Raw genomic sequence first — 20,537 nt, 5'->3', positions numbered from 1 at the left:
TAATTCTAACTCAGCCTCTACTCCATCCCTAGTTTCGTCAATTAATACAATATCATCTGCAAACAACATACACCATAGAACCTCCTTTTGAATACTCTTAGTCAATTGGTCCATCACTAAAGCAAAAAGATAAGGACTCAAAGCAGATCCTTGATGTACACCTATGGTAATTGGAAATTCTCTAGTTTCTCCATCTATAGTCTTTACACTAGTCATTACTCCATCGTACATATCCTTAATGACATCGGTATACCTACAACATACACCATTTTTTTCTAAAACCCACCATAAAACTTCCCTAGGTATCCTATCATATGCTTTCTCAATGTCAATAAATATCATATGCAAGTCCCTCTTCTTTTCCCTAAACTTTTCCATTAATCTTCTTAAAAGATAAATAGCTTCTGTGATAGATCTCCCAGGCATAAAATCAAATTGATTTTCTGAGATCTTCGTTTCTAACCTTAATCTTTGTTCAACTACTCTTTCCCATAGTTTCATCGTATGACTCATAAGTTTAATTCCACGATAGTTATTACAATTTTGAATATCTCCTTTATTTTTGTATATAGGTATTAAAGTGCTTTTCCTCCATTCATCTGGCATTTTCTTAGTTTTTACAATTGTATTAAATAAATTAGTTAACCATATAATTCCGTTATCACCCAAGCATTTCCAAACTTCAATTGGGATGTTATCTAGTCCCCTAGATTTCCCATTTTTCATCTTTTTTAGTGCAAACTTAACTTCGTTAACTCTAATTTTTCGAATAAATCTTATATTTTTAGTCTTTTCCTAATTTGACAATTCTAAATTTAAGCCTTCTATTTGGTTTTCGTTAAACAACTTACTAAAGTAACTTCGCTATCTTTCTTTAATATCAAAATTACCAATAAATTATGGAAATTAAGCTAATAAGTACTTTAATTTATTTAATTACTAGGCTACTGATTAGGTGTTAAATTACTCTAAATTTGTAAAAAAAAAAAATTATGTGGATGTTACTCTACAATTTTAAAATAAATATTTAGATGCTAAATAAAGATAAATTAATAACTAAGAGAAATATTAAATTATTAAATTAAAATTACAAAATTAATGATAATTTTTACAAAATTATTATTAAGTAATAAATTTTTAAAATGAATATATTTAAATAAATGAAATAATTTATTAATTTATACTATAATAAGCTAATAATAGTAAATTATTCTAATTTTATTTAGTTATTAAATTTACTAGTTATTAACTAATTATTTACTATACTAACTTATTATTTAGTATACTAGCAAAGTAGTAAGTAGTAAGTTAGTAACATTAACTAATTAAGGGGTAAATAGTAAATGGGAGAGGAGGGCATTGCTGTAAATATATTGGGGGCAAGGGAGATTTTGAGTAAATTAAGAAACTTAAAAGTTAAAACATGTTATTTAAAATATAAACCAGCCTATAGTTTGCATCCTTGCCAGCCCTTTTATTTCGTGGAGCTGCTGCTGCTCGCGGAGGGAGGGGCGACAGTGGCTCTGGACTCTCGTCCCTCGTCTCTTGCCTCTCTTCTCTCGGTTTCTTGCTCGCAGCTCTGCGAGAGCCTTAGCAAAATGGAAGATTGCAGGCTGGAGTTCTTGCGGCTGGCTGCGACTGTGTGCGACAACGATGGAGGTGGAGGCTGAAGCCGAAGGCTAGACGCAGAGGCTCAAAGGGTCAGAGCAGGAGGGGATTCGAAGGCTAGGGCTTTTCGGAGTTCGAACTTCAAAGGGGAGGCAGGAGGCAGCAGAAAATTTGGAATCTAGGGTGTTTTTTTTTAAGTTTGAAGATGGAAGAAGAAGAAGGCTCAAGGTTTTGAGAGTTTGAGCTTGAGGTATGTATCCGAATGCATGTTAATTTATACAAATAAATTGTGTAGCGGTCGGTGGAATTATTGGGTTGAATAATGGATCTGCAGAGTATCTCTGCGAGATTTTTGTTTTTCACTATATAAGCTCACGGTTTGCACAATGTGCGCAATCACGTGGGAAAAGCAAAAAAGAATCTGAGAATACTCAGAATAGCGCTGAAATTCCTCCCTCCAATTTTTTTTTTTTTCCCCACATAATTTCCAGAAAATTTCGGTAGAACAGCCGAAATTTTCGAAATTTCAAATGAAATTTGCCGAAAGCTCGAAATTTTGGTAGAATTTTTTCAAAATCGAATTTGTCTCTCAATTTTCTTTCGGGACCCCTCGAAATTCGAAATTTCGGTCAAAATTTTGACATTTTGACCAAAATTTAAGTCCTTGGGTACTCTTCAACTTTGTCCACGAATGGTTGCATGTCTTTCGTAGAAATCTAGCTGATTTTTTCATCTCCAAGGTCTTTTCACTTCACTAAGAAATTGTGTCGCTTCTTTCTTGATGATGTGAACTCTTTATCTGCAAGGATGACTTCAACTTCTCTTTTGCCAGGTTGCATTGTCTTCACTGATGCAGTGATGCTTTGGTTGATTGACTTTTGCTCGGATCTTCAATGTCGGCATTAAATGGCTTGAGCCAATTGACATGAAACATGGGATGCACTTTCATCCAAGCCGGAGGATCAACCTTGTAAGAGGCCTTCCCAACTTTGGCCAAGATGGGAACTGATTCTTCATAATTGCAAGTAGCCTCCCATCTCGACCTTGTAGTGACCTAAACAGTTCAGGAATCAGGATTGAGCTTAACAAGCACCAAGTCACCCATGTTGAAGTGCAACGGTCTTCACCTTTGATGTACCCACTTCTTCATCTGCTTTGAAGCTTTCTCCAGGTAGGCTCATCCACTGTATGAGGTAAAAATTACTGTTGACCTGTAACAAACTCAAAAAGACTTTTGTTGGTTATTGAGCTCTTTTGGGTGTTGAACAAAACTGAATCACATCAAGTAGTTGCACCCAAATCTTCTGGTTGGCATTGACGAAATGGCGCAAGTACTCTTTTAGTAGGTCGTTGAATCTCTTCATTTATCTGTTTGTCTGTGGAGGGTAACTTGAAAAATGTCAAGCTGTGAACCGAGGATTTCGAAAAATTTATGTTCAGAAGTTGCTAGTGAATCTTGAGTCTTGGTCATTGATGATGTCTTGGGAACACCCCAATACTTCACAAGTGTTTGAAAAACAATTGTGCCATCTCCTCTTCCAAACAATATTTCGGTCTAGGTATGAAGGTATCATACTCTGAAAACTTGTCTTTGACAACAAGTATAGACCTTATATCTCCCACTTTAGGCAGGTTGGTGATGAAGCTCAGTGAGATACTCTCCCATGATCTAGTTGGTACATGTAAGCGCTCTGATAGCTTTACAATCTTCTTTTGCTCTACCTTGTCTTGTTGGCAGGTGAGACAAGTTTAGGTATGATCCACCACATTATTATGCATGTGCAGCCAATAGTTTGTCTGCTTCAGCAATGCCAAAGTGTGATGCCATCCGAAATGTCTGGCCTACATGATATCATGACACTATCTCAGTAGCGTCTTCCTTAGAGATCCAGCTCATTGCACAAAGAGCCGCCTACCTTGGGTCATCAACGATCTGTCTTCTATCTAGAACTGTCGTTCTTTGCCCGCCTAGTCAACTTTAAGAGGTTCTAGGCCATTAGATCTTTGGTAAGGTTCTCCTTGATTGCTCCCTTATCGTCAAGTGTGTTACCATTTGTAAGGCCACCATCTCGACCTTCTTGCTCTATGAATCTGCTACTGGCTTGCCTGTCTCACCTTCTGCTCAAATGAGAAATCAAACTCTGCTAAGAATTCCTGTCATCGGCTTTACTTAGGTGATTACTTCAGCTGTGTAAATAGGTGGCTAATAGACAAGTTATCTGTTTTCACCATGAATTTTGATCCGTGTAGGTAATGTCACCACACGCGGAGACAATGGATTACCATTAGCATCTCATTCTCTTAAGTTTTGTATCTCTGTTTAAATTTGCTAAGCTTACGACTCTTACATGCAACAAGATGTCCTTCCTGTAACAAGACTCCTCTAAGGGCATAGTCCTATGCATCTGTATGTACTTCGAAGGGTTTCATGAAGTCTGGAAGAACATGTGCCAGATCTCTCACCATGACATCCTTCAAGTTGTCAAAGGCATCCTGATACTTCTCTATTTGGTTCCACCCCTATCCCTTCTTTAGTAATTCAATTAAAGGAGCAGCTCTCCTCAAATACCCTCCACGAACTTTCTGTAGTAATTAGGAAGTCCAAGAAAGGAACGCAGCTCCTGCACTACTGTTGAGATCTTCTAGTCTTGAATGGCTCTTACCTTTTCCATATCCATTCTAAAATAACCTTGTTCAATCACATGATCAAGGAATTTTATGCTCCTTTAAGTGTGAGATAACTTCTCTTGTCTTCGCATACAAACTATTCTTCTTCACCCTGTTAAACATCTTCCGTAAATGCTCTTTGTGTTCCTTTAGAGTGGAACTGTACTATGTCATCCAAGTATGACAAACTTGTCAAGGTACTTATGAAATAGTTGGTTCATCAAAGTACAAAATTTTGTAGGCGCATTCATCAGTACAAATGGCAACACCAAGAACTCATATGCCCTATATGTGTCACATAGGTTGTCTTCGGTACATCCCCATCTGCTATCGTCACTTGATAGTAGCCTAACCTCCACTCAAGTTTAATGTAATACTTTGCATGACTCAATTGGTCAAACAAATTGGAAATTAATGGAATAAGGTACTTGTTGCACACTGTCACCTTGTTGAGTGCGTGATAGTCCACACACACCCGCATGCTTCCATTATGTTTCCTTTAAAACAACACCAGTACTTTGAACGGTACTTTGAAAGGATGTATACATCCCGCTTCCAACAATTTATCAAGTTGTTTTCTTAACTTTGCTTGCTCTAAAGGCACTATCCAATTTGATCCCTTAGTAGGTGGTTTCACTCCAAGGAACAACTCGATCTCATGCTCCACACCCCATCATGGAGGCAATTTGTGAGGTAGCTTCTCTAGCATCACAACTTTGTACTCATCTAACATAACTTGGATGGTTGTAGGCACTAGTTCTTGGCCCACTTCTTCATCTACCACCAGTGTGGGTAGATATGTCTATTCACCCTGCCTCAATCCTTTCTTGAGTTGCATGGTAGAAATGAAATTCTCATCCTGGCTTTTCTTTGCAACAACTTGCACCATGCTAGGTTGGTCTTCGATCAAACAAAGGGAACCAACAAACGGCATCGGCACCACCTTAGTCTCCCTTAGAAATTCCATTCCAAGAATGACTTGGAAGTCATCCAACGATATAGTTATGAAATTTGCGTGTCCTGTCCATTGATCCTCAAGTCAACAAATATCAACCCTTTTGCCTGTGTAACTTTTATTTCTTTCGTCTGTCTCTCCAAATACGTTCACTAACCATTTTGCGTCCATGCTTGGGGTATCCTCCTCATCCTCATCATCCTCCAGTGCCCCTTTCACGATGGAAACTTGTAAGCCATTGAGTGATAACTTGTGAGGCCACTTAACAACTCTGTGAGGGTCTCGACATAAGATGCATGTCATTTTACCCTTACCATTGGGTGTGTTGAATGATCGAGAAGCTTCCTCTGAAGTTGACGCCTTATTGTTGACTCCCCCACTTTTGGGTTTTCCACCCACGCCACTCTCTTTGGATGTTGCGGAATTCTTTCCAGAGTAGTCAGTCAAGCGTTCTGTGGCAACTTGTGTGGTAGAAAAGTCTTGAACTGTCTGTCGATGAAGTTCGCCCCTTGCCCACTGTTCAACCCCTCTAGAAAATAGAAAATTTTTTCCTTCTCCAACATCAAAGCAGAAACTATTTCACATATTCCGTAATTGATTCATTGTTCTTGAGTTTTCTCAGCTTTCGTTTGGCATTATACTCAACATTCTCAAGAAAGAATTGGGCGTTGAGTTCTCTCTTCAAGTCTGCCCAATAATCAATGACACGACTTTCCATTCTCAATCTTAGTGTACTTGGTATGCCACCACAATTTAGTATCACCAACCAAGGACATTGTTGCAGTATTCACTTTTACCTTTTTTGTGCTTGTTTTTATTGCGCAAACAAAAAGTTCTCAAACTCCTTAGCATCATGGGCAACCCCAAATGTTTGGGTTCTGGCACCTTGGTTCTACTAAAGTCTGGATTGTTTGAATTTCCCATAGCAAGAATCATTAAGTTCACCTTCGCAGCCAAATTAGCCATCTGAGCTTGCAAGGTCTCTACCGTATGGTGAAGGTCCTCTTAACATTTCTACCATGGAACTCTTGTTGATGCTTTTGTGATCTCTCCAATGTATCAACATATTCAACATGTCAGACCATCTCTATTGCCACATTGTTGGCTGTCTTAACCTGTGCTTCTAGCACCTCAATTTTTTCTGTATTGGCAGCATAGTCTCTTACCAAAGCTTCACAATCCTACAACGAAGGTAACTGAATTCATTTAGCAATCAATCAAGCTCTGATACCAACTGTCATGGGCCGAGTATTTCACGCCTTTGTGAAGTGTCGTGCGGCACTAGCTAAAGCACTCTTGCTTAACTAGTTAGCCAAGGCCCAAAAGTTTACCATGGTTTACCAACATAACAGATTCATAGCAGTTGAATGATACGTAAGCGGAAGCAATAAGCTATTCATGAAAGTAATGCCAAGCAAGTGGTAAGCATCGAAGCAACACAATTCATTAAAGCAACACCCCCATTAACCATGTGTGTCTAGCAAGGGAGAAAAGTAGGCTAAACACGATTACAATGACTAGTGAGTTTTAGAGATGGGTAACACTCACCCTCCCCTAAAGAGTTTTCTATGCTAATTTAACTCTGACATTAGGAAACATCAAATTGCCTAAGGAGTCATACTCCTATTTTTATATTAGGACAGAAATACCCTTAAGGCAATAAACCTATTCTAATATTTACATGATGGTAACCCATCCCACACACATGAGACAAGCGGTCACAAGCAAGCATAATGCCTTGAACAAACTTGACTCATGACACACATGCGCACACACACACAGAACTGACCATGTTTAGATTACTTCTTCTATGTTCATTTAGAGGTGTACAAAAAATACGGAAAAACCAAAAACCATACCTAAACCAGACTGAAATAAATTTTGGTTTGGTTTTTCGGTCTTCGGTTTGGATTTCAGTTCTTTAATTAATAAAAAAGCAAGGGTAAGGCTGCATACACTATGATGACCCTCCCCTTACCCTCACAAAGCAGGGAGCCTTGTGGCCCAGGGACACCCTTTTTTATATTAATTTTATACATAATACACACGATATATTCATATATTTTTTGTGTAGCTTATGTTTCAAGACAGGAGGCAAAGAGATGGCCGGATGGGGTTTTATAGATGTGGAGACCCTTTACTATTCTTCAATATTTCTATGTGGGAGGGCTGAGGAGTCTCTGCTGTGCTTCTGTAGCCTGCAGCACACTGCCTCTCCTTACATTCTCTCAGTCTTGTCCCATATTGCTTGAGCAAAAGAAGAGAATTTCTTCCCTTTCCTTTAAGTATCCATGCAGGGCTCTACTTCTCTCAGGTCTCCTGATAATGGGCTGGCTCTGATAATGGACCATGGCTAAGGCTATTTTGTGTAGCTAGTCTCCTTGGCCCAGCAGAAACCAAAACTAACCAAACCAACCCATTAAACCGACGGTTTTGGAATTTTTTTAAACTGACAGTTCCTGGTCTGGTTTTGGTTTGTAATTTTTAAGAACTGAGTATTTGGGTTTGGTAATCAATTCAGGCCATAACCGAACTGTATAAAACCAACCCCTACACTCATTGCATGACCTTTGTTTCAGAGATGGTTAAACTGGTTATGTTCTCACTGCCCCTTTTAAAACCAACTTCCACTGCACTTTCTCCCTGTTACCAAACAGGATCTTGATTAGGAGATTCAATAAATTTGATTGACTTTTTAAAACTATTTCTTACTATTCAGAACATTGGAGCTTTTGTTCAAGATGTTTTTGCCTCAAAATGCCACCTTCACTTAGGCTGCCCATTCAATACACTTGTTTTAAGAGTTATGTGATTATGTGTTTTACGGCGTGTTTAAATACTTCTGTTTGTGCATGTGCTTTGGAACAATTGGAAATTTGAATTCAATCAGAACTTCCTTCTTGTGTTCTCCCCCACTTCTTTTGTATGGCTTTTCTTCCTCTCATCCTCCTCCTCCTCCTCCTTGTTCTTCTTTTCTTCTTCATCACCCTCGTCTTGTTTCTCCCTTTGTTCTGGAGTCATTGCTTCTTACAACCTAGAATTTTGCGCCGGCATGATTCAATCTCAGCCTTTTTTGCCGCAGAATCTTTCTCCCACCATAATTAGTCTGTAATGACTGTAGTTATGCCATATGCCTTGGAGTTCATTATTTTGGATTAAATAAAGATGAAGTTATCGTGTCATTTTGTAATTTCTTAGGCGTTGTCATGTGAAAATATTCTATTTATGTAATTATGTTAGTTTATATGTCGGAGTTAAACTTATTTCTTCTTAATAATATTATGTATTGTTTCATATTTTATAATTTTATACGTATTTTTGCTATATTTTGCATTGACAGTTCCCAAATGCTTTTAATCTACATCTCCACACATCTGTTCCCACTTTGTGTAAATATAGTTTGTCCACCCAAATAGTGCATTAGACATGAATGTATGCTTGCTTTTGAGCGTGCGCATATAGGGATAGAGAATTGCTTCCTTGTTACCATGGTGCAGGAGCTGGCATAGTTGGAAATTGAATTTCTGGAAAATTTCAGAGCTTGAGTGAGGGGATTTGACAAGACAAAGTATAAGAGAGAATATGTTCTTAAGATGTATGCTATTTAGGTTCTCAAGAGAAACAAGGAATTTTTGATCTCAAGGGCAGTGCCCTGATTTCTCATCTAATTGTATAGAATAGCAGAGAAGGATTTATATATCCGATCCCACCTAGTGGAATTTAATGCTTGGTGATGGGGGTGGTGATAGTTCTTGTTATTTGTTTATTTTTTTATATTTACTTCAGAAAACATTGGTTGTTTCTTCTGGTGGAGCGCCTTTTTTATGGTCTTACTATGATTTGGTTGTAGCCTTTGTACAGAATTTTAGCTTTCCTTTTTGTCTAGTTTATTATGTTGCAGCCATAAGATCAGGTTTGAGAGTCCCCCAGCAAGCTTGGAAGAAAGCCATTGTAAATCCATCTGGTCCAGGCGATTTATCACCATTAAAATTTTGTACAACATCAAAAATTTCCGCCTCCTCAAATGGTCTTATCTAGCCAATCTGCATTATCACCTGATATTCTTGGAAATATTGAGACTTCTGGGAATGATCGACTAACTTGTTGCTCAGAGTATAAATTCATGAAAAATTGAGTGATGTGATCAGAAATTATACCTTGATCGGAAGACAAGGCACCATCAACCACAGGGCTCTCAATACTATTATTTCTTCTATTAGAATTAGCCATTCTATGGAAAAATTTGGTATTTGCATCCCCCTCCTTCAAATGTAGCACCCCAGACTTCTGCCTCCAACTAATCTCTTCTAAAAGAGTGAGCTTTTCAATATTGGTGCGTAGCTTGTTCTAACTTTTCCTCAGCTGTTAAAGGATGAGTTTCCTCTCTAACATCCTAGTCATTCAATTTGTTCCAAAGTTGCTGTATCTTAGCAGTGACATTCCCAAATTCTGCTTTGTTCCACTTTTTTAAATCCAACTTCAATGCTGCCAATTTCTTAGCTAGTATGAAACTAGGATTTCCTTGGAACGAATAGGATGCCCACCACTCCTCACATTATCAACAAAGTTCTCCACCCTCAACCACATAATTTCAAAGCGAAAAGGAGTTCTACCTCTCTGATGACTCCCCCCCTCCAACAGAATTGGGTAGTGATCGGAAAGTATTTTGGACAGCCTTCTCTGTGAAAATTAAGTGAAGTGATCCGCCAAGAACGGAGAGAAAAGAAACCGATCTATTCTAGAAGAACCATAATTAATTGAACTGAATAAACCTTTCAGTTCTCTTAAACCTTTCGCACCAGTTCTCTTCAAGTCACGTGCATTTTTTTCCAAAGTAGCCCTACGGTGTAATTCAGCCTCAACACCTAGCCAAAAAGTGGTTACTTGATTTTCCAAACCTTGTAAGGACATGCCCAGAAATTGTCAAACCCTTTAAATCTTCTTTGGAACCACTCGGAATAAGGTACTTCCCTCACTGGACTCTCCACATCCACAACTTCCTGTCTTTCCATAGTCAAGGGTAAAGAATAGGCTAGTGGTTCAACTGCTAAAGGTGACAAACCCCTCTCGTTAGGTAGCTCAGCAACCTCTGTATTGTTTGTCTGAGGCCCAATCCTCAAAAATATCTGCAGGCTTCAACGAGACCAAGGACAATTGATTTTGCTCTTCCAAACCCTCTATGACTTCACCAGGTGGCAAAGAAATCTGAATTGGAACTGCAACTCTTATTCCATCTCGTAGCTCAAGGACCCACTGCTCAGAATTTCCCCACTTCTTGAAAATATTGCCGGAATGTTCTTGAAAATCAATTGGATGTCTTGCTGCAAGTTTTCCTCACCATCGGATGTGTTTATTGACTCACCGGTGCCGAGGCACTCATTCCTAAAAAAAATGAAGCAATTGAAGTAAAGGATTTTCGCCCTATTGGTCTTGTTGGGATGGGGTTTATAAGATCATTGCTAAGGTCTTAGCCACCAGACTTTGCACGGTTATGGAAGATATAATTTCAACTTCACAGAATGCTTTTGTGAGGAACAGGCAGATTCTTGACCCTGTACTTAGTGCTAATGAATGCCTTGATAGTAGATTGAAAACTGGGTTGCCAGGGCTACTTTGCAAATTAGATGTTGAGAAGCTTGATCATGTAAATTGGGGTTTTCTTATGCAGTTACTAGAATGGGGTGGGTTCTCTGCCAAATGGAGGCGGTGGATTTTCTTTTGTATATCTACAGTTTGTTTCTCCATTCTGATAAATGGCACTCCTTGTGGGTTTTTTGAGAGCTCTAGGGGGTTGAGACAAGGTGACCCATTGTCTCCTTTGTTGTTTGTCTTGGTTATGGAAGCCCTGGGGAGAATGTTGGATAAAGCCTGTCCATGATGGTCACATGTCAGGCTTTGGTGTGGGGCGTATAGAGGGAAGAGCTTTGGTGGTGTCTCATGTTCTCTTTGCGGACGATACTCAAATTTTTTGTGACACTGATCTGGATCAGATTTTGTTTCTCCGTGTGATACTTATGTGGTTTGACGCGGTCCTTGGTTTAAAGATAAATTTGGGCAAGTCAGAGTTGGTTCCTGCTGGTACGGTGTTTAATTTTGACTTATTCTTGCACGTCCTTGGCTGTAAACAAGGTAATCTTCCTATGAAATATTTGGGTCTTCCTTTGAGAGCCAAATTCAAAGATAAGACAATATGGAACCCAATTTTGGAGAAGATAGAACAAAGGTTAGCAGGGTGGAAATGTTTGTGCCTATCTAAGGGAGGTAGAGTCACATTAATTAAAAGCACTCTATCTAATTTACCCACTTACTTTCTATCTTTATTTCCTATTCCTGCTGCCGTGGCTAACCCTATTGAGAAACTTCAAAGGAATTTTTTATGGGGTGGCATTGGTGATGAACCAAAATTTCATTTGGTTAAATGGGATACTGTTTGCTCTCCCATTTCTTCGGGTGGTTTGGGGATAAAGAAGGTAAGACAGTTTAATGAAGCTTTGCTTGGGAAGTGGTTATGGAGATCTGGGATGGAGAAGGCTGCTTTTTGGAGGCAAGTGATAGAGGTGAAATACGGCTGTGAATGGGGTGGTTGGTGTACTAGGCCTGTTAATGGTCCACATGGTGTTGGCTTGTGGAAAAATATTAGTCGGGGATGGCCTTCTTTTTCTGGCCACATTCTTTATGATATTGGAAATGGGTCTAAGGTGAAATTTTGGCAAGACCATTGGTGTGGTGAGATGTCTCTTGCAGTCAGCTATCCTGATTTGTATAGATTTTGCCGAGATAAAGAAGCTAGCGTGGCTGAGCTTATGAAGTTTGATAATGGAGTCTTGTTTTGGGATGTAAGTTTCTTTAGGGGTATGCATCTTCGGGAATTAGAGGCCTTGACTGATTTTATGGATACCATATATGGTGCATCGGTGAATTGGTTCGGTGAGGATAAGATGTGCTGGAAATCTGATAGAGAGAAGGGCTTCTTGGTTAAAGGTTATTATGGTATTTTAATGGGCTCCAAAGATTGTGGCTTTCCTTGGAAAAGTATTTGGAAACAGAAAATTCCATCTAGAGTAGCTTTTTTCGTTTGGACTGCAGCTTTAGGGAAATGCTTAACAATTGACAATTTACAAAAAAGAAAGGTTTGGATATTGGATTGGTGCTACATGTGCAAGTGTAATAATGAGACGGTTGATCACCTTTTTATTAATTGTCTGGTTGCAATGGATTTGTGGGTTATGGTGTTGGGTTTGTTTGGACTTCTAGCATGTTGGCAAGGCAGATTTGGTCGTTATCGAAATGGGTTTATTGGGTTGATAGTTCCTCATTGTTTATTGTGGTGTCTTTGGAGGGAGAGAAATAGTAGGTGTTTTGAAGATGAGGAAAGATCCATTTCGGACCTGAAGCTATTTTTCTTTACAACTTTGATGGATCGGTTGGCAGCTTTGCGAAACCAATCATTTTCTTTTGTTTTTGATTTACTAGATTCTTGTAATTTCTGTTTTTGATTTGTTTACCCCATGTACACTCCTTGTGTATGTGGTGTTCTTTTTTGATATCAATAAACTTATTACTCATAAAAAAAAAAAAATTTTATGTTGCAGTTTGTCAATTAGTTTATAATTTTATATCTATTTATCTACTTAGTGCTTCCTCTACTCTGGTTTTTTAATGTTTGTCACAACGCTGTTCTGAGTTTCTTGCTTATAAATTGAAGTGGAGGATTATTTCTTTATTGAAATTTCTAAGAACCTCCCTCTTTGTTCATTTTCTATATTTATGTGCACTCAACTTCTTATTGAAAAATGTTCATAATTTTGTGATTAATGTGTGTTCATCTTCAGGGAAAGGCCTACAAAAACTGATGGACAAAGTACAGGTTTGGATAGTGGAGCTTTAACAGCTTGCTCTCTGGTTGTCTTTCTAGAAGGCCTTCTTTTTCAGTTATTTAATCCGTGGACATTCTATCTGTTGAATTTCTCAGGTGCCCGTGGCTGCTGTTGTTGTTATGGCGTGCAATCGTGCTGATTATCTGGAAAGGACAATCAACTCGATTTTAAAGTATGTTATGTATACAAATATTTGAATTCTATGGTCTAGTACATTGACTAAATTGTACATATTTCCAGCTGACCTCCTGGGGCACAATCTCTATTTTCCCAGATATCAAAGCTCTGTTGCTTCAAAATATCCTCTTTTTATATCACAGGTAATTATAAATTTTTTTTGTCACAATTAAAATTTAGGTTTAGTGACTATGGTTGAGACACTTACAACTCTTTTGACGAGATTATACAGCAATATTTTTTTTATATTTTTCAGGATGGATCAGATCCAAATGTTAGAAGTAAAGCTCTAAGTTACGATCAGCTAACCTATATGCAGGTATTGTCCCCCTCCTCTCCACCCCCCCCACCCCCAACCTTTTTTCCCTTATTGGGTCTTCGATGCTGTATGCTGGGCTTGATCAATTTGTGCCAACTTTGAGTCTTAGTCAGGTGTTGGTTCATCTTAAATACTTGTTGCTTTTGAATTTTGTCTTGATCTTAAGTATGGAGCATGAAGTTGATTTTGAGCCAAATATATGTCATTTCTCGATAATATTTTTGTTATGAAGGCATTGTGCTCAGATGCGGCATATAATGAATTTAATGGAACTCTTTTGATATTGATGCTTGAAAACTTCGATTTGTTTCATGCAACATCGCAATTATCTATGAACACAAGCATATGTCAAACTATTGAATATAATATTGGAACTCTGACAGTAGATCTCCCAGCTTCTAGGTTGGAAAACCTGGCTAGCACCTAGCATTAGCACACAGAGTGATTTGCATATCTTTCCATTTTTGGGTCTAGACCATTTCATGACATAATAAATGGGATGGATTTTTAGTACTATTTTTTTTATCAGTGAAGATATTATATATTAAATGGCACCAAGAGGATGCCAGCCTGAAGTACAGGAAATCAACCACCCTAAAGAGTGACACAAAAATCAAAATTACATTGAGTTCATTTGCTACAAGTCCACTATGCTGACTAGTAATTGCAGCAGTAAACCACTGCTCTTTGCTGAACTGAAACATTGGGATTGAATTTTTGAAAACTTTCTGTTCCTCTCTTTGAAAACACAGTAGAAAATTGCGAGAGGAATGAGAGACAAAGCCTTCCTCTTTTCCTTTGTTGCCCGAATCCCTCTCTAGGCCCAGAGCTCCCCTCAAACAGATCTAGTGGTAACCAACCATTGTCTGATAAGAGTCAGAGCTTCATTCCAAAGATTTCTAGTCCAGGGGCAATGGAGAAGGATATGGTCTACTGATTCTGCCTCAACCATACAAAGGGCCATCTGCTGGCAATGGAGAACCCCCTTCTTGCAAGTTGTCCAGGGTCAAGATCTTACCATGAGCTGCTTCCTACGTAGAAAAGGCAAACTTAATAGGGGCAGCCGTCTCCATAATTGAGACCAAGGGGAGTGAATATTGTTTGACTCCCAGAGAAAAAGTTCCCTGTAAAAGGATCTGATAGTGAAGACCCCTTTCTTGTCAAAGGACCAAACAGGAAGGTCATGAGTGTTTTGAAACTGAATCTTGAAAAGAGGACTAGAGATTGGTGAGCTGGCGGAGTTCCCAATCTTCCACATTTCTATGAAAGGGGATATTGCAGAAAAACCCCTGAATTGATGTTTGGAGGAGCTGACATACGCAGGCATCTTTATGACAAGCCATGTTGTAAATAGATGGACATGACACACTGAGAGCCTTTGGATAACTCCACACATCATGCCAAAAATAAATGCTATCTCCATTTCCCACTTGAAATCTAGAAGGGAGAAAAAGTCATTCCAACCTTTCCTTGTGTATTTCCACACCATTCTGCCGTGTGGTCCTCTGCCGGCCTGAGAGATCTACTTATTGTGCTCAAGCCCATATTTCATGGCAATGATTTTTCACCAAATGCGATCTTTCTGAATCATGAATCTCCACGACCATTTTTCAAGAAGGGCTTTGTCGAAGATGTCGAGGGACTTTAAACCCAAGCCTTCTGAGCTGATTGACTGTTTCACCAAGCCCCATTTGACCAAGTGGAATTTGAATTCTGCCTCCAAGTTCTCCCAAAGGAGCCTCCTTTGAATTTTTTATTATGTTCAACTGTGGTTTAGTAAGAAGAGTCTTTTTCATGTCTATAACATTGTGGGTGACTTTATATTATTTCTAGGTAAATGTGCTCTCTCTCTCACTCTCGGCTGGCAGGTTAAGTATGTTCCCACTTCACTTTCAAATTTAAAAAAGAAAAAGAGTTTGGCACTGTTATCTCAGCATCATTGCTATTCTTGGCGCATTTGGCTGCATTTGTTTATATTTTTTTAAGAAATGATTTTCTGGCTGAATAACTATATATCTAAACTCTTGAAGGAATTGTTCTGTCCTCAAATATCTCTTCTTAATAATAAAATGGTATGTTTTTTATTGAACAATTTTTTTTTTTTATCAGCAAAGTAAAAATTCATTAAAGGGCACCAATGAGGCTGTCACCGATGTACAAGCAGTAAAAAAAAATCACCTACACAGTCGGGTGTCAAAAAAATAAAGAATTTGTCTTTAAAAAACAAGGCACTATGCCTTTAGTCATCCACTGATCTTTGATAACAAGTAACAGCGTAGCTGATCCTTTGAAAGCTCTTCTATTTCTTTCCCTCCACACAAACCAAAAAAATGAAACGAGTGTCAAAGCTTTCCTTCTTTCCTTGCTTAAGCAAATGCCCATAATTCTCCCACCATGTTCTGGCGCCCTCTCCTGTTGACAAGAGGCATTCCCCTTTTCCGCAGGTTTTCTACATTAGGAATCTTACCAACAGTTGCCTCCCACACAAAGAAGGCTACCTTTGTGGGGGCTTCTGTTTTCCAGATGGGCTTCCAGAAGCTGCTACTGGCTGCTGCAGTGGAAGTGATATTCTTGTAGTAGGAGCTGATTGTAAAGCTGCTGTTTCTATAAACTCAGTCAGATATACATGTTTTTCATGCACACAACCTTTGTTTTCTATTTTTTATGGAATTGAAATAGCAGCAGCAGTTTTTTTCCCATGAATTAGTCATGTAATTTTCTATTTTATGGTTGTAAACACAAGTTTCATGGTCAACGTGTTTTCTGTGTTTGACATGTTTTAAGTCCCAAAATCTACTCTTAGAACCCTGCTATGGAGGGAGGGAGTGAGGGAGTTGCAATATAAAAGCTATAAAATAGAAATCAGCTTAGTCATGAGCATTAATACGTCATAGATGAATTGTATAAAATATTGAAGCAAGCAAAACATTTATATTATAATAGGTCCTGTGTAGCCCTGCAATATGCATGAGCACACATAACCTTTCGACTTCTAACCTTACTTTCTATACAAGGAGCATAGAATTCAGATATTGGACTTTAATTTGTATAGATTATGTATAGAATTTCTTCTAAATCCACTCAAATCCAAATTCAAGCCCAAAACCCATAATTCTAAGTATTATCTTATGTAAATTTTGGAAAATTAGAAAATAAGTTGTCTTTTTATGATTATTTTGAAATCTAAAAAAAAAAAATGAAAAATTGTTTTGCACATTTAAGCAAACTCTTTATTTTCTCTCTTTTTAATACAGAGTTCGAAAAATTAAAAATTAAACTAAAAGTTTTATAATTCTTTGGAAAACTAAAAGTTGGAAAATCAAAAATGTTTTCCACAACTGAAGGGGCCATATTTTATTTCCTCGTTTGCATGTATTTGGCAGCCTAGGCATAACCTCATAATTATCACCTATATTTCAAAAGCATACAGCATGCATTGTACACATGTTCTTCTGTTTGTTATTGAAGTAGATAAAATGGATTGTCCATAGATGTTGCATTTAGCAGTTCTTGTATAATAGTAAAGCGGCCCAAGTATTGATATTTGCCTAATGGAAATATAGTTGTTTTGTTAACTGGTGTATGTATTGACAATGATTGAGAACTGCCAAAAAGATCACAGTTTTTTTTTTTTCATTTCCATATTTTTGGGAACTGTTTACTTTACTACAGACTTATAATTATTTATCCATGTTTTAAAAAGAGTTGATTTGGCCAGATTATTTTCTTCCCAGAGGTGCTTCATGTCATTTGTTTTCAATTCTCTAAAAATTGACTTATCATGGATCATAGCAGTTGTAGCTCCTTGAACGCTAACTTTGTTTAATCACAGCATTTGGATTTGGGTCCTGTGCATACTGAAAGGCCAGGGGAGTTGATCGCATACTACAAGATTGCACGTGGGGATATCTCTCTCTCTCTCTCTCTCTCTCTCTCTCTCACACACACACACACACAACTTCACCCCTTACACACTGCTTACACTTTTGTAGGTCATTACAAATGGGCATTGGATGAGTTATTCTACAAGCATAATTTCAGCCGGGCAATCATACTTGAAGGTGCCAATGTTTTTTCCCTTGGAATATGTTTTTGCTTCTCCTTAATCATTCATGGAATGCCAATGTTCTTTGGAATATGTTTTTGGATTTCTCCGTTGTTTGTGGAACAATTCATTACTAACAATAAATCTGTTCCTGGGAACAGATGATATGGAAATTGCCCCTGATTTTTTTGACTATTTTGAAGCTGCAGCAGCTCTTCTAGATACTGATGAGTATGTATTGTAGTCAAGCTTACATTAGCTAAATTTAATTCTTCATAAACTTTTTGGTTGAAGCATTTATGATGGATTTTGGTTGAAATTATGATAGGTCAATTATGGCTGTTTCCTCCTGGAATGACAATGGACAAAAGCACTTTGTGCATGACCCATGTAAGTATTTTTATGATCTGTTTAATTAGTAATTATCTTTCTTCATTAAAAAAATACGGCTAATCATAAACGTGCATAATGGCTTTCAGTTGGAAGAAATACTCTCAATATTTCAAAAATATGGAATTTAATTTTAAAACACAGGAAAAGTTCGAATTGTGTGAGACATGGTGGACATATTTGGATCAATATTATTTGCTTTATTATCAATCGTCGATCTTTACTTCAATTCGTGGCCTATTTGGCTTTCCTGCACCCTTGAATTGTTTTCAGTATTAGCTACATCACTCATGTTTGCCATCCCTATCTACTTTTTTATGGCCATTTATCTTGACCTACCTGGTTTCAATTGTGTCCCCTGGTTCCATTTTAGCTCTTCCTCTAGCCCCTCAAATTCTGTTTTCTTGGCCTTAGCTTGTTTGCTTTAATTAATCATTTCTCTCCAATTGTTAGTGCCCTCCCAACATTAGCGAATGTAGCAATAGGCTCATTTATCAAAATTTATTTTACTAGTTTTATCTACTCGTTAATCAGAAATTATTAATGCAATCTGCAGATATACTATACCGCTCAGATTTTTTCCCTGGACTTGGGTGGATGCTGTCTAGATCTATATGGGATGAGTTATCACCAAAGTGGCCGAAGGCATATCCTTTTGGTCTCGTATAGTTTAGTTTGTAGATCAGACTTATGTGTGTGTCATAATGTATCATTTAAGAATTTTCCTTGACAAAACTTCACTTACTGGGATGACTGGTTGAGATTGAAAGAGAACCACAAAGGTCGGCAATTTATTCGTCCAGAAGTTTGCAGAACATATAATTTTGGCGAACATGTATGTATATCTATCTCAGTGCTCAAAATGCTTCTGGTTCAACACCATACCTTCCTCTTGCTAGCTTTATCATGCGAGTATAAATTGTTCTATTTTTATTGTGAACCATTTCACAAGATTCACTTGTATTTGCATCATTCTGCAGTCTCTGTGTGAATATGAATCAATTACTCAGTTTCATCTTCTTTGAAACTTCTATTCATTGATATGACAAACTTAATTATGTATATCAAACTGAAATTTCTCCAACTCGCTGTTTCTCTTTTTCAGAAATGATCATTAATCTCATGCATATGGCCAGTTAACTGTATTGCAAATACCCTGTTAAAATTTCACTGCCTCCATTATGTACTGCATTGTTAACAAAGTGCAGACTAGCTTGAACATTATCGAATTCCCTGATAGGGAACCTGAAATAACTTTAAGATTCAACAGTAATATTTATTCATCACATTCTATTGGGTTCTAAAGTTGTTGCTGCATCGGTCCTTTTGTTCTTTGACAGGGTTCTAGTATGGGGCAGTTTTTCAAACAATATCTTGAGCCTATTAAGCTGAATGATGTCCAGGTGTGTACCAATTTATCTTTTAGATCAATAAACTGATTTAAACTCTACCTGTATCACACCTTATTGTTGTAATTGTTGCTTTTTGCTGTTTCTTCACAAGGTTGACTGGAAGTTGATGGATTTGAGCTACCTAAGGGAGGTATGAGATATAGTCTGTTCTGATATCTGGAAACAAGTTAAGCATTTTGTACATTTGAGGTCAGTAAATTTGTTCTACATCATAGGACAAGTATAGAAGGCACTTTGCTGGTCTTGTTAGAAGTGCAAGACCTGTCCATGGAACTGATGCTGTTCTGAAGGCATATAATGTTGATGGTGATGTGCGCATTCAGTATAGAGACCAGGAAGACTTTGAACATGTTGCACATCAATTTGGAATTTTTAAAGAATGGAAGGTATTTCAGCTCTTGCTTTAGTACATGTTTCATTTTATTTGATACTAAATTACATCAAAATAAACTGCTTGATTAAATATTGTATTGTTTATTATCACTAGTAAGCCTCTTCCTTCATTCTTCCTTAAATGTGGCAACCTTACTTTTCACTAATGGTCTAAGGTTCATTATATTTTGATGTTGCACATTACTCTTTTTGTAGAAGGGCACCTAATTGCGTTCCAATTATAGTCCAAAAGCCCTTGTTGGAGAATTATGTTCCTTCTGTCTTTCTTGTTATTCGGAAATTTGAAATGAAATCTCTTTATGCATGAGTTTCTAGTTTTATCAAAAGCAATGCAATGCAAGGCACAATGCGAGGTGTTAGCGTCTTAAGCCTCAACATGTTAAGGCTTAAGCCATTGCAAATTTTATTTTATTTTATAAATAAATAAACAAATAATCAATAAATAAAATTAGGAAAAATACAGATAAATTTTTAAAAAAGATATATTCAAATATGATTCATAAACTACTATTTGATCATTCTAAAGACATAAGCGTAAAATCATTTAAATAAGCCGTGCTAATAAGTGATCATAATTCCAATTTCAAATTGTATTCATGACCCAAGATGCAATGTTCAATTCTTCAAATAGGTTTAGGTTAAAGAGTTTTAGTGATTCACTTGGATTAGAGCATTTCTTTGTCTTCTCTCATAT

At 37.5% G+C, this 20,537-nt stretch overlaps 1 protein-coding gene across 1 annotated transcript in view; it reads left to right on the top strand.

The window, feature by feature from the left end:
• LOC131154969 (alpha-1,3-mannosyl-glycoprotein 2-beta-N-acetylglucosaminyltransferase) overlaps positions 1-20,537 on the top strand; it is a 55,563-nt gene that overhangs the window by 34,042 nt on the left and 984 nt on the right. Inside the window, exons 5-17 of the mRNA XM_058107830.1 lie at positions 13,063-13,097; positions 13,203-13,279; positions 13,382-13,427; positions 13,541-13,603; positions 17,436-17,502; positions 17,596-17,664; positions 17,810-17,879; positions 17,977-18,038; positions 18,595-18,685; positions 18,780-18,873; positions 19,379-19,441; positions 19,542-19,580; positions 19,666-19,836. Coding sequence (XP_057963813.1) covers positions 13,063-13,097; positions 13,203-13,279; positions 13,382-13,427; positions 13,541-13,603; positions 17,436-17,502; positions 17,596-17,664; positions 17,810-17,879; positions 17,977-18,038; positions 18,595-18,685; positions 18,780-18,873; positions 19,379-19,441; positions 19,542-19,580; positions 19,666-19,836 — 947 coding nt within the window. The remainder of the gene's footprint in view (positions 1-13,062; positions 13,098-13,202; positions 13,280-13,381; positions 13,428-13,540; positions 13,604-17,435; positions 17,503-17,595; positions 17,665-17,809; positions 17,880-17,976; positions 18,039-18,594; positions 18,686-18,779; positions 18,874-19,378; positions 19,442-19,541; positions 19,581-19,665; positions 19,837-20,537) is intronic.

The sequence above is a fragment of the Malania oleifera genome, chromosome 5, assembly GCF_029873635.1.
Source record: "Malania oleifera isolate guangnan ecotype guangnan chromosome 5, ASM2987363v1, whole genome shotgun sequence".
Taxonomy (NCBI): Eukaryota; Viridiplantae; Streptophyta; class Magnoliopsida; order Santalales; family Ximeniaceae; genus Malania; species Malania oleifera.
Note: the sequence above shows the minus strand (reverse complement) of the source record. Positions and strands in the feature narration are given on the sequence as shown.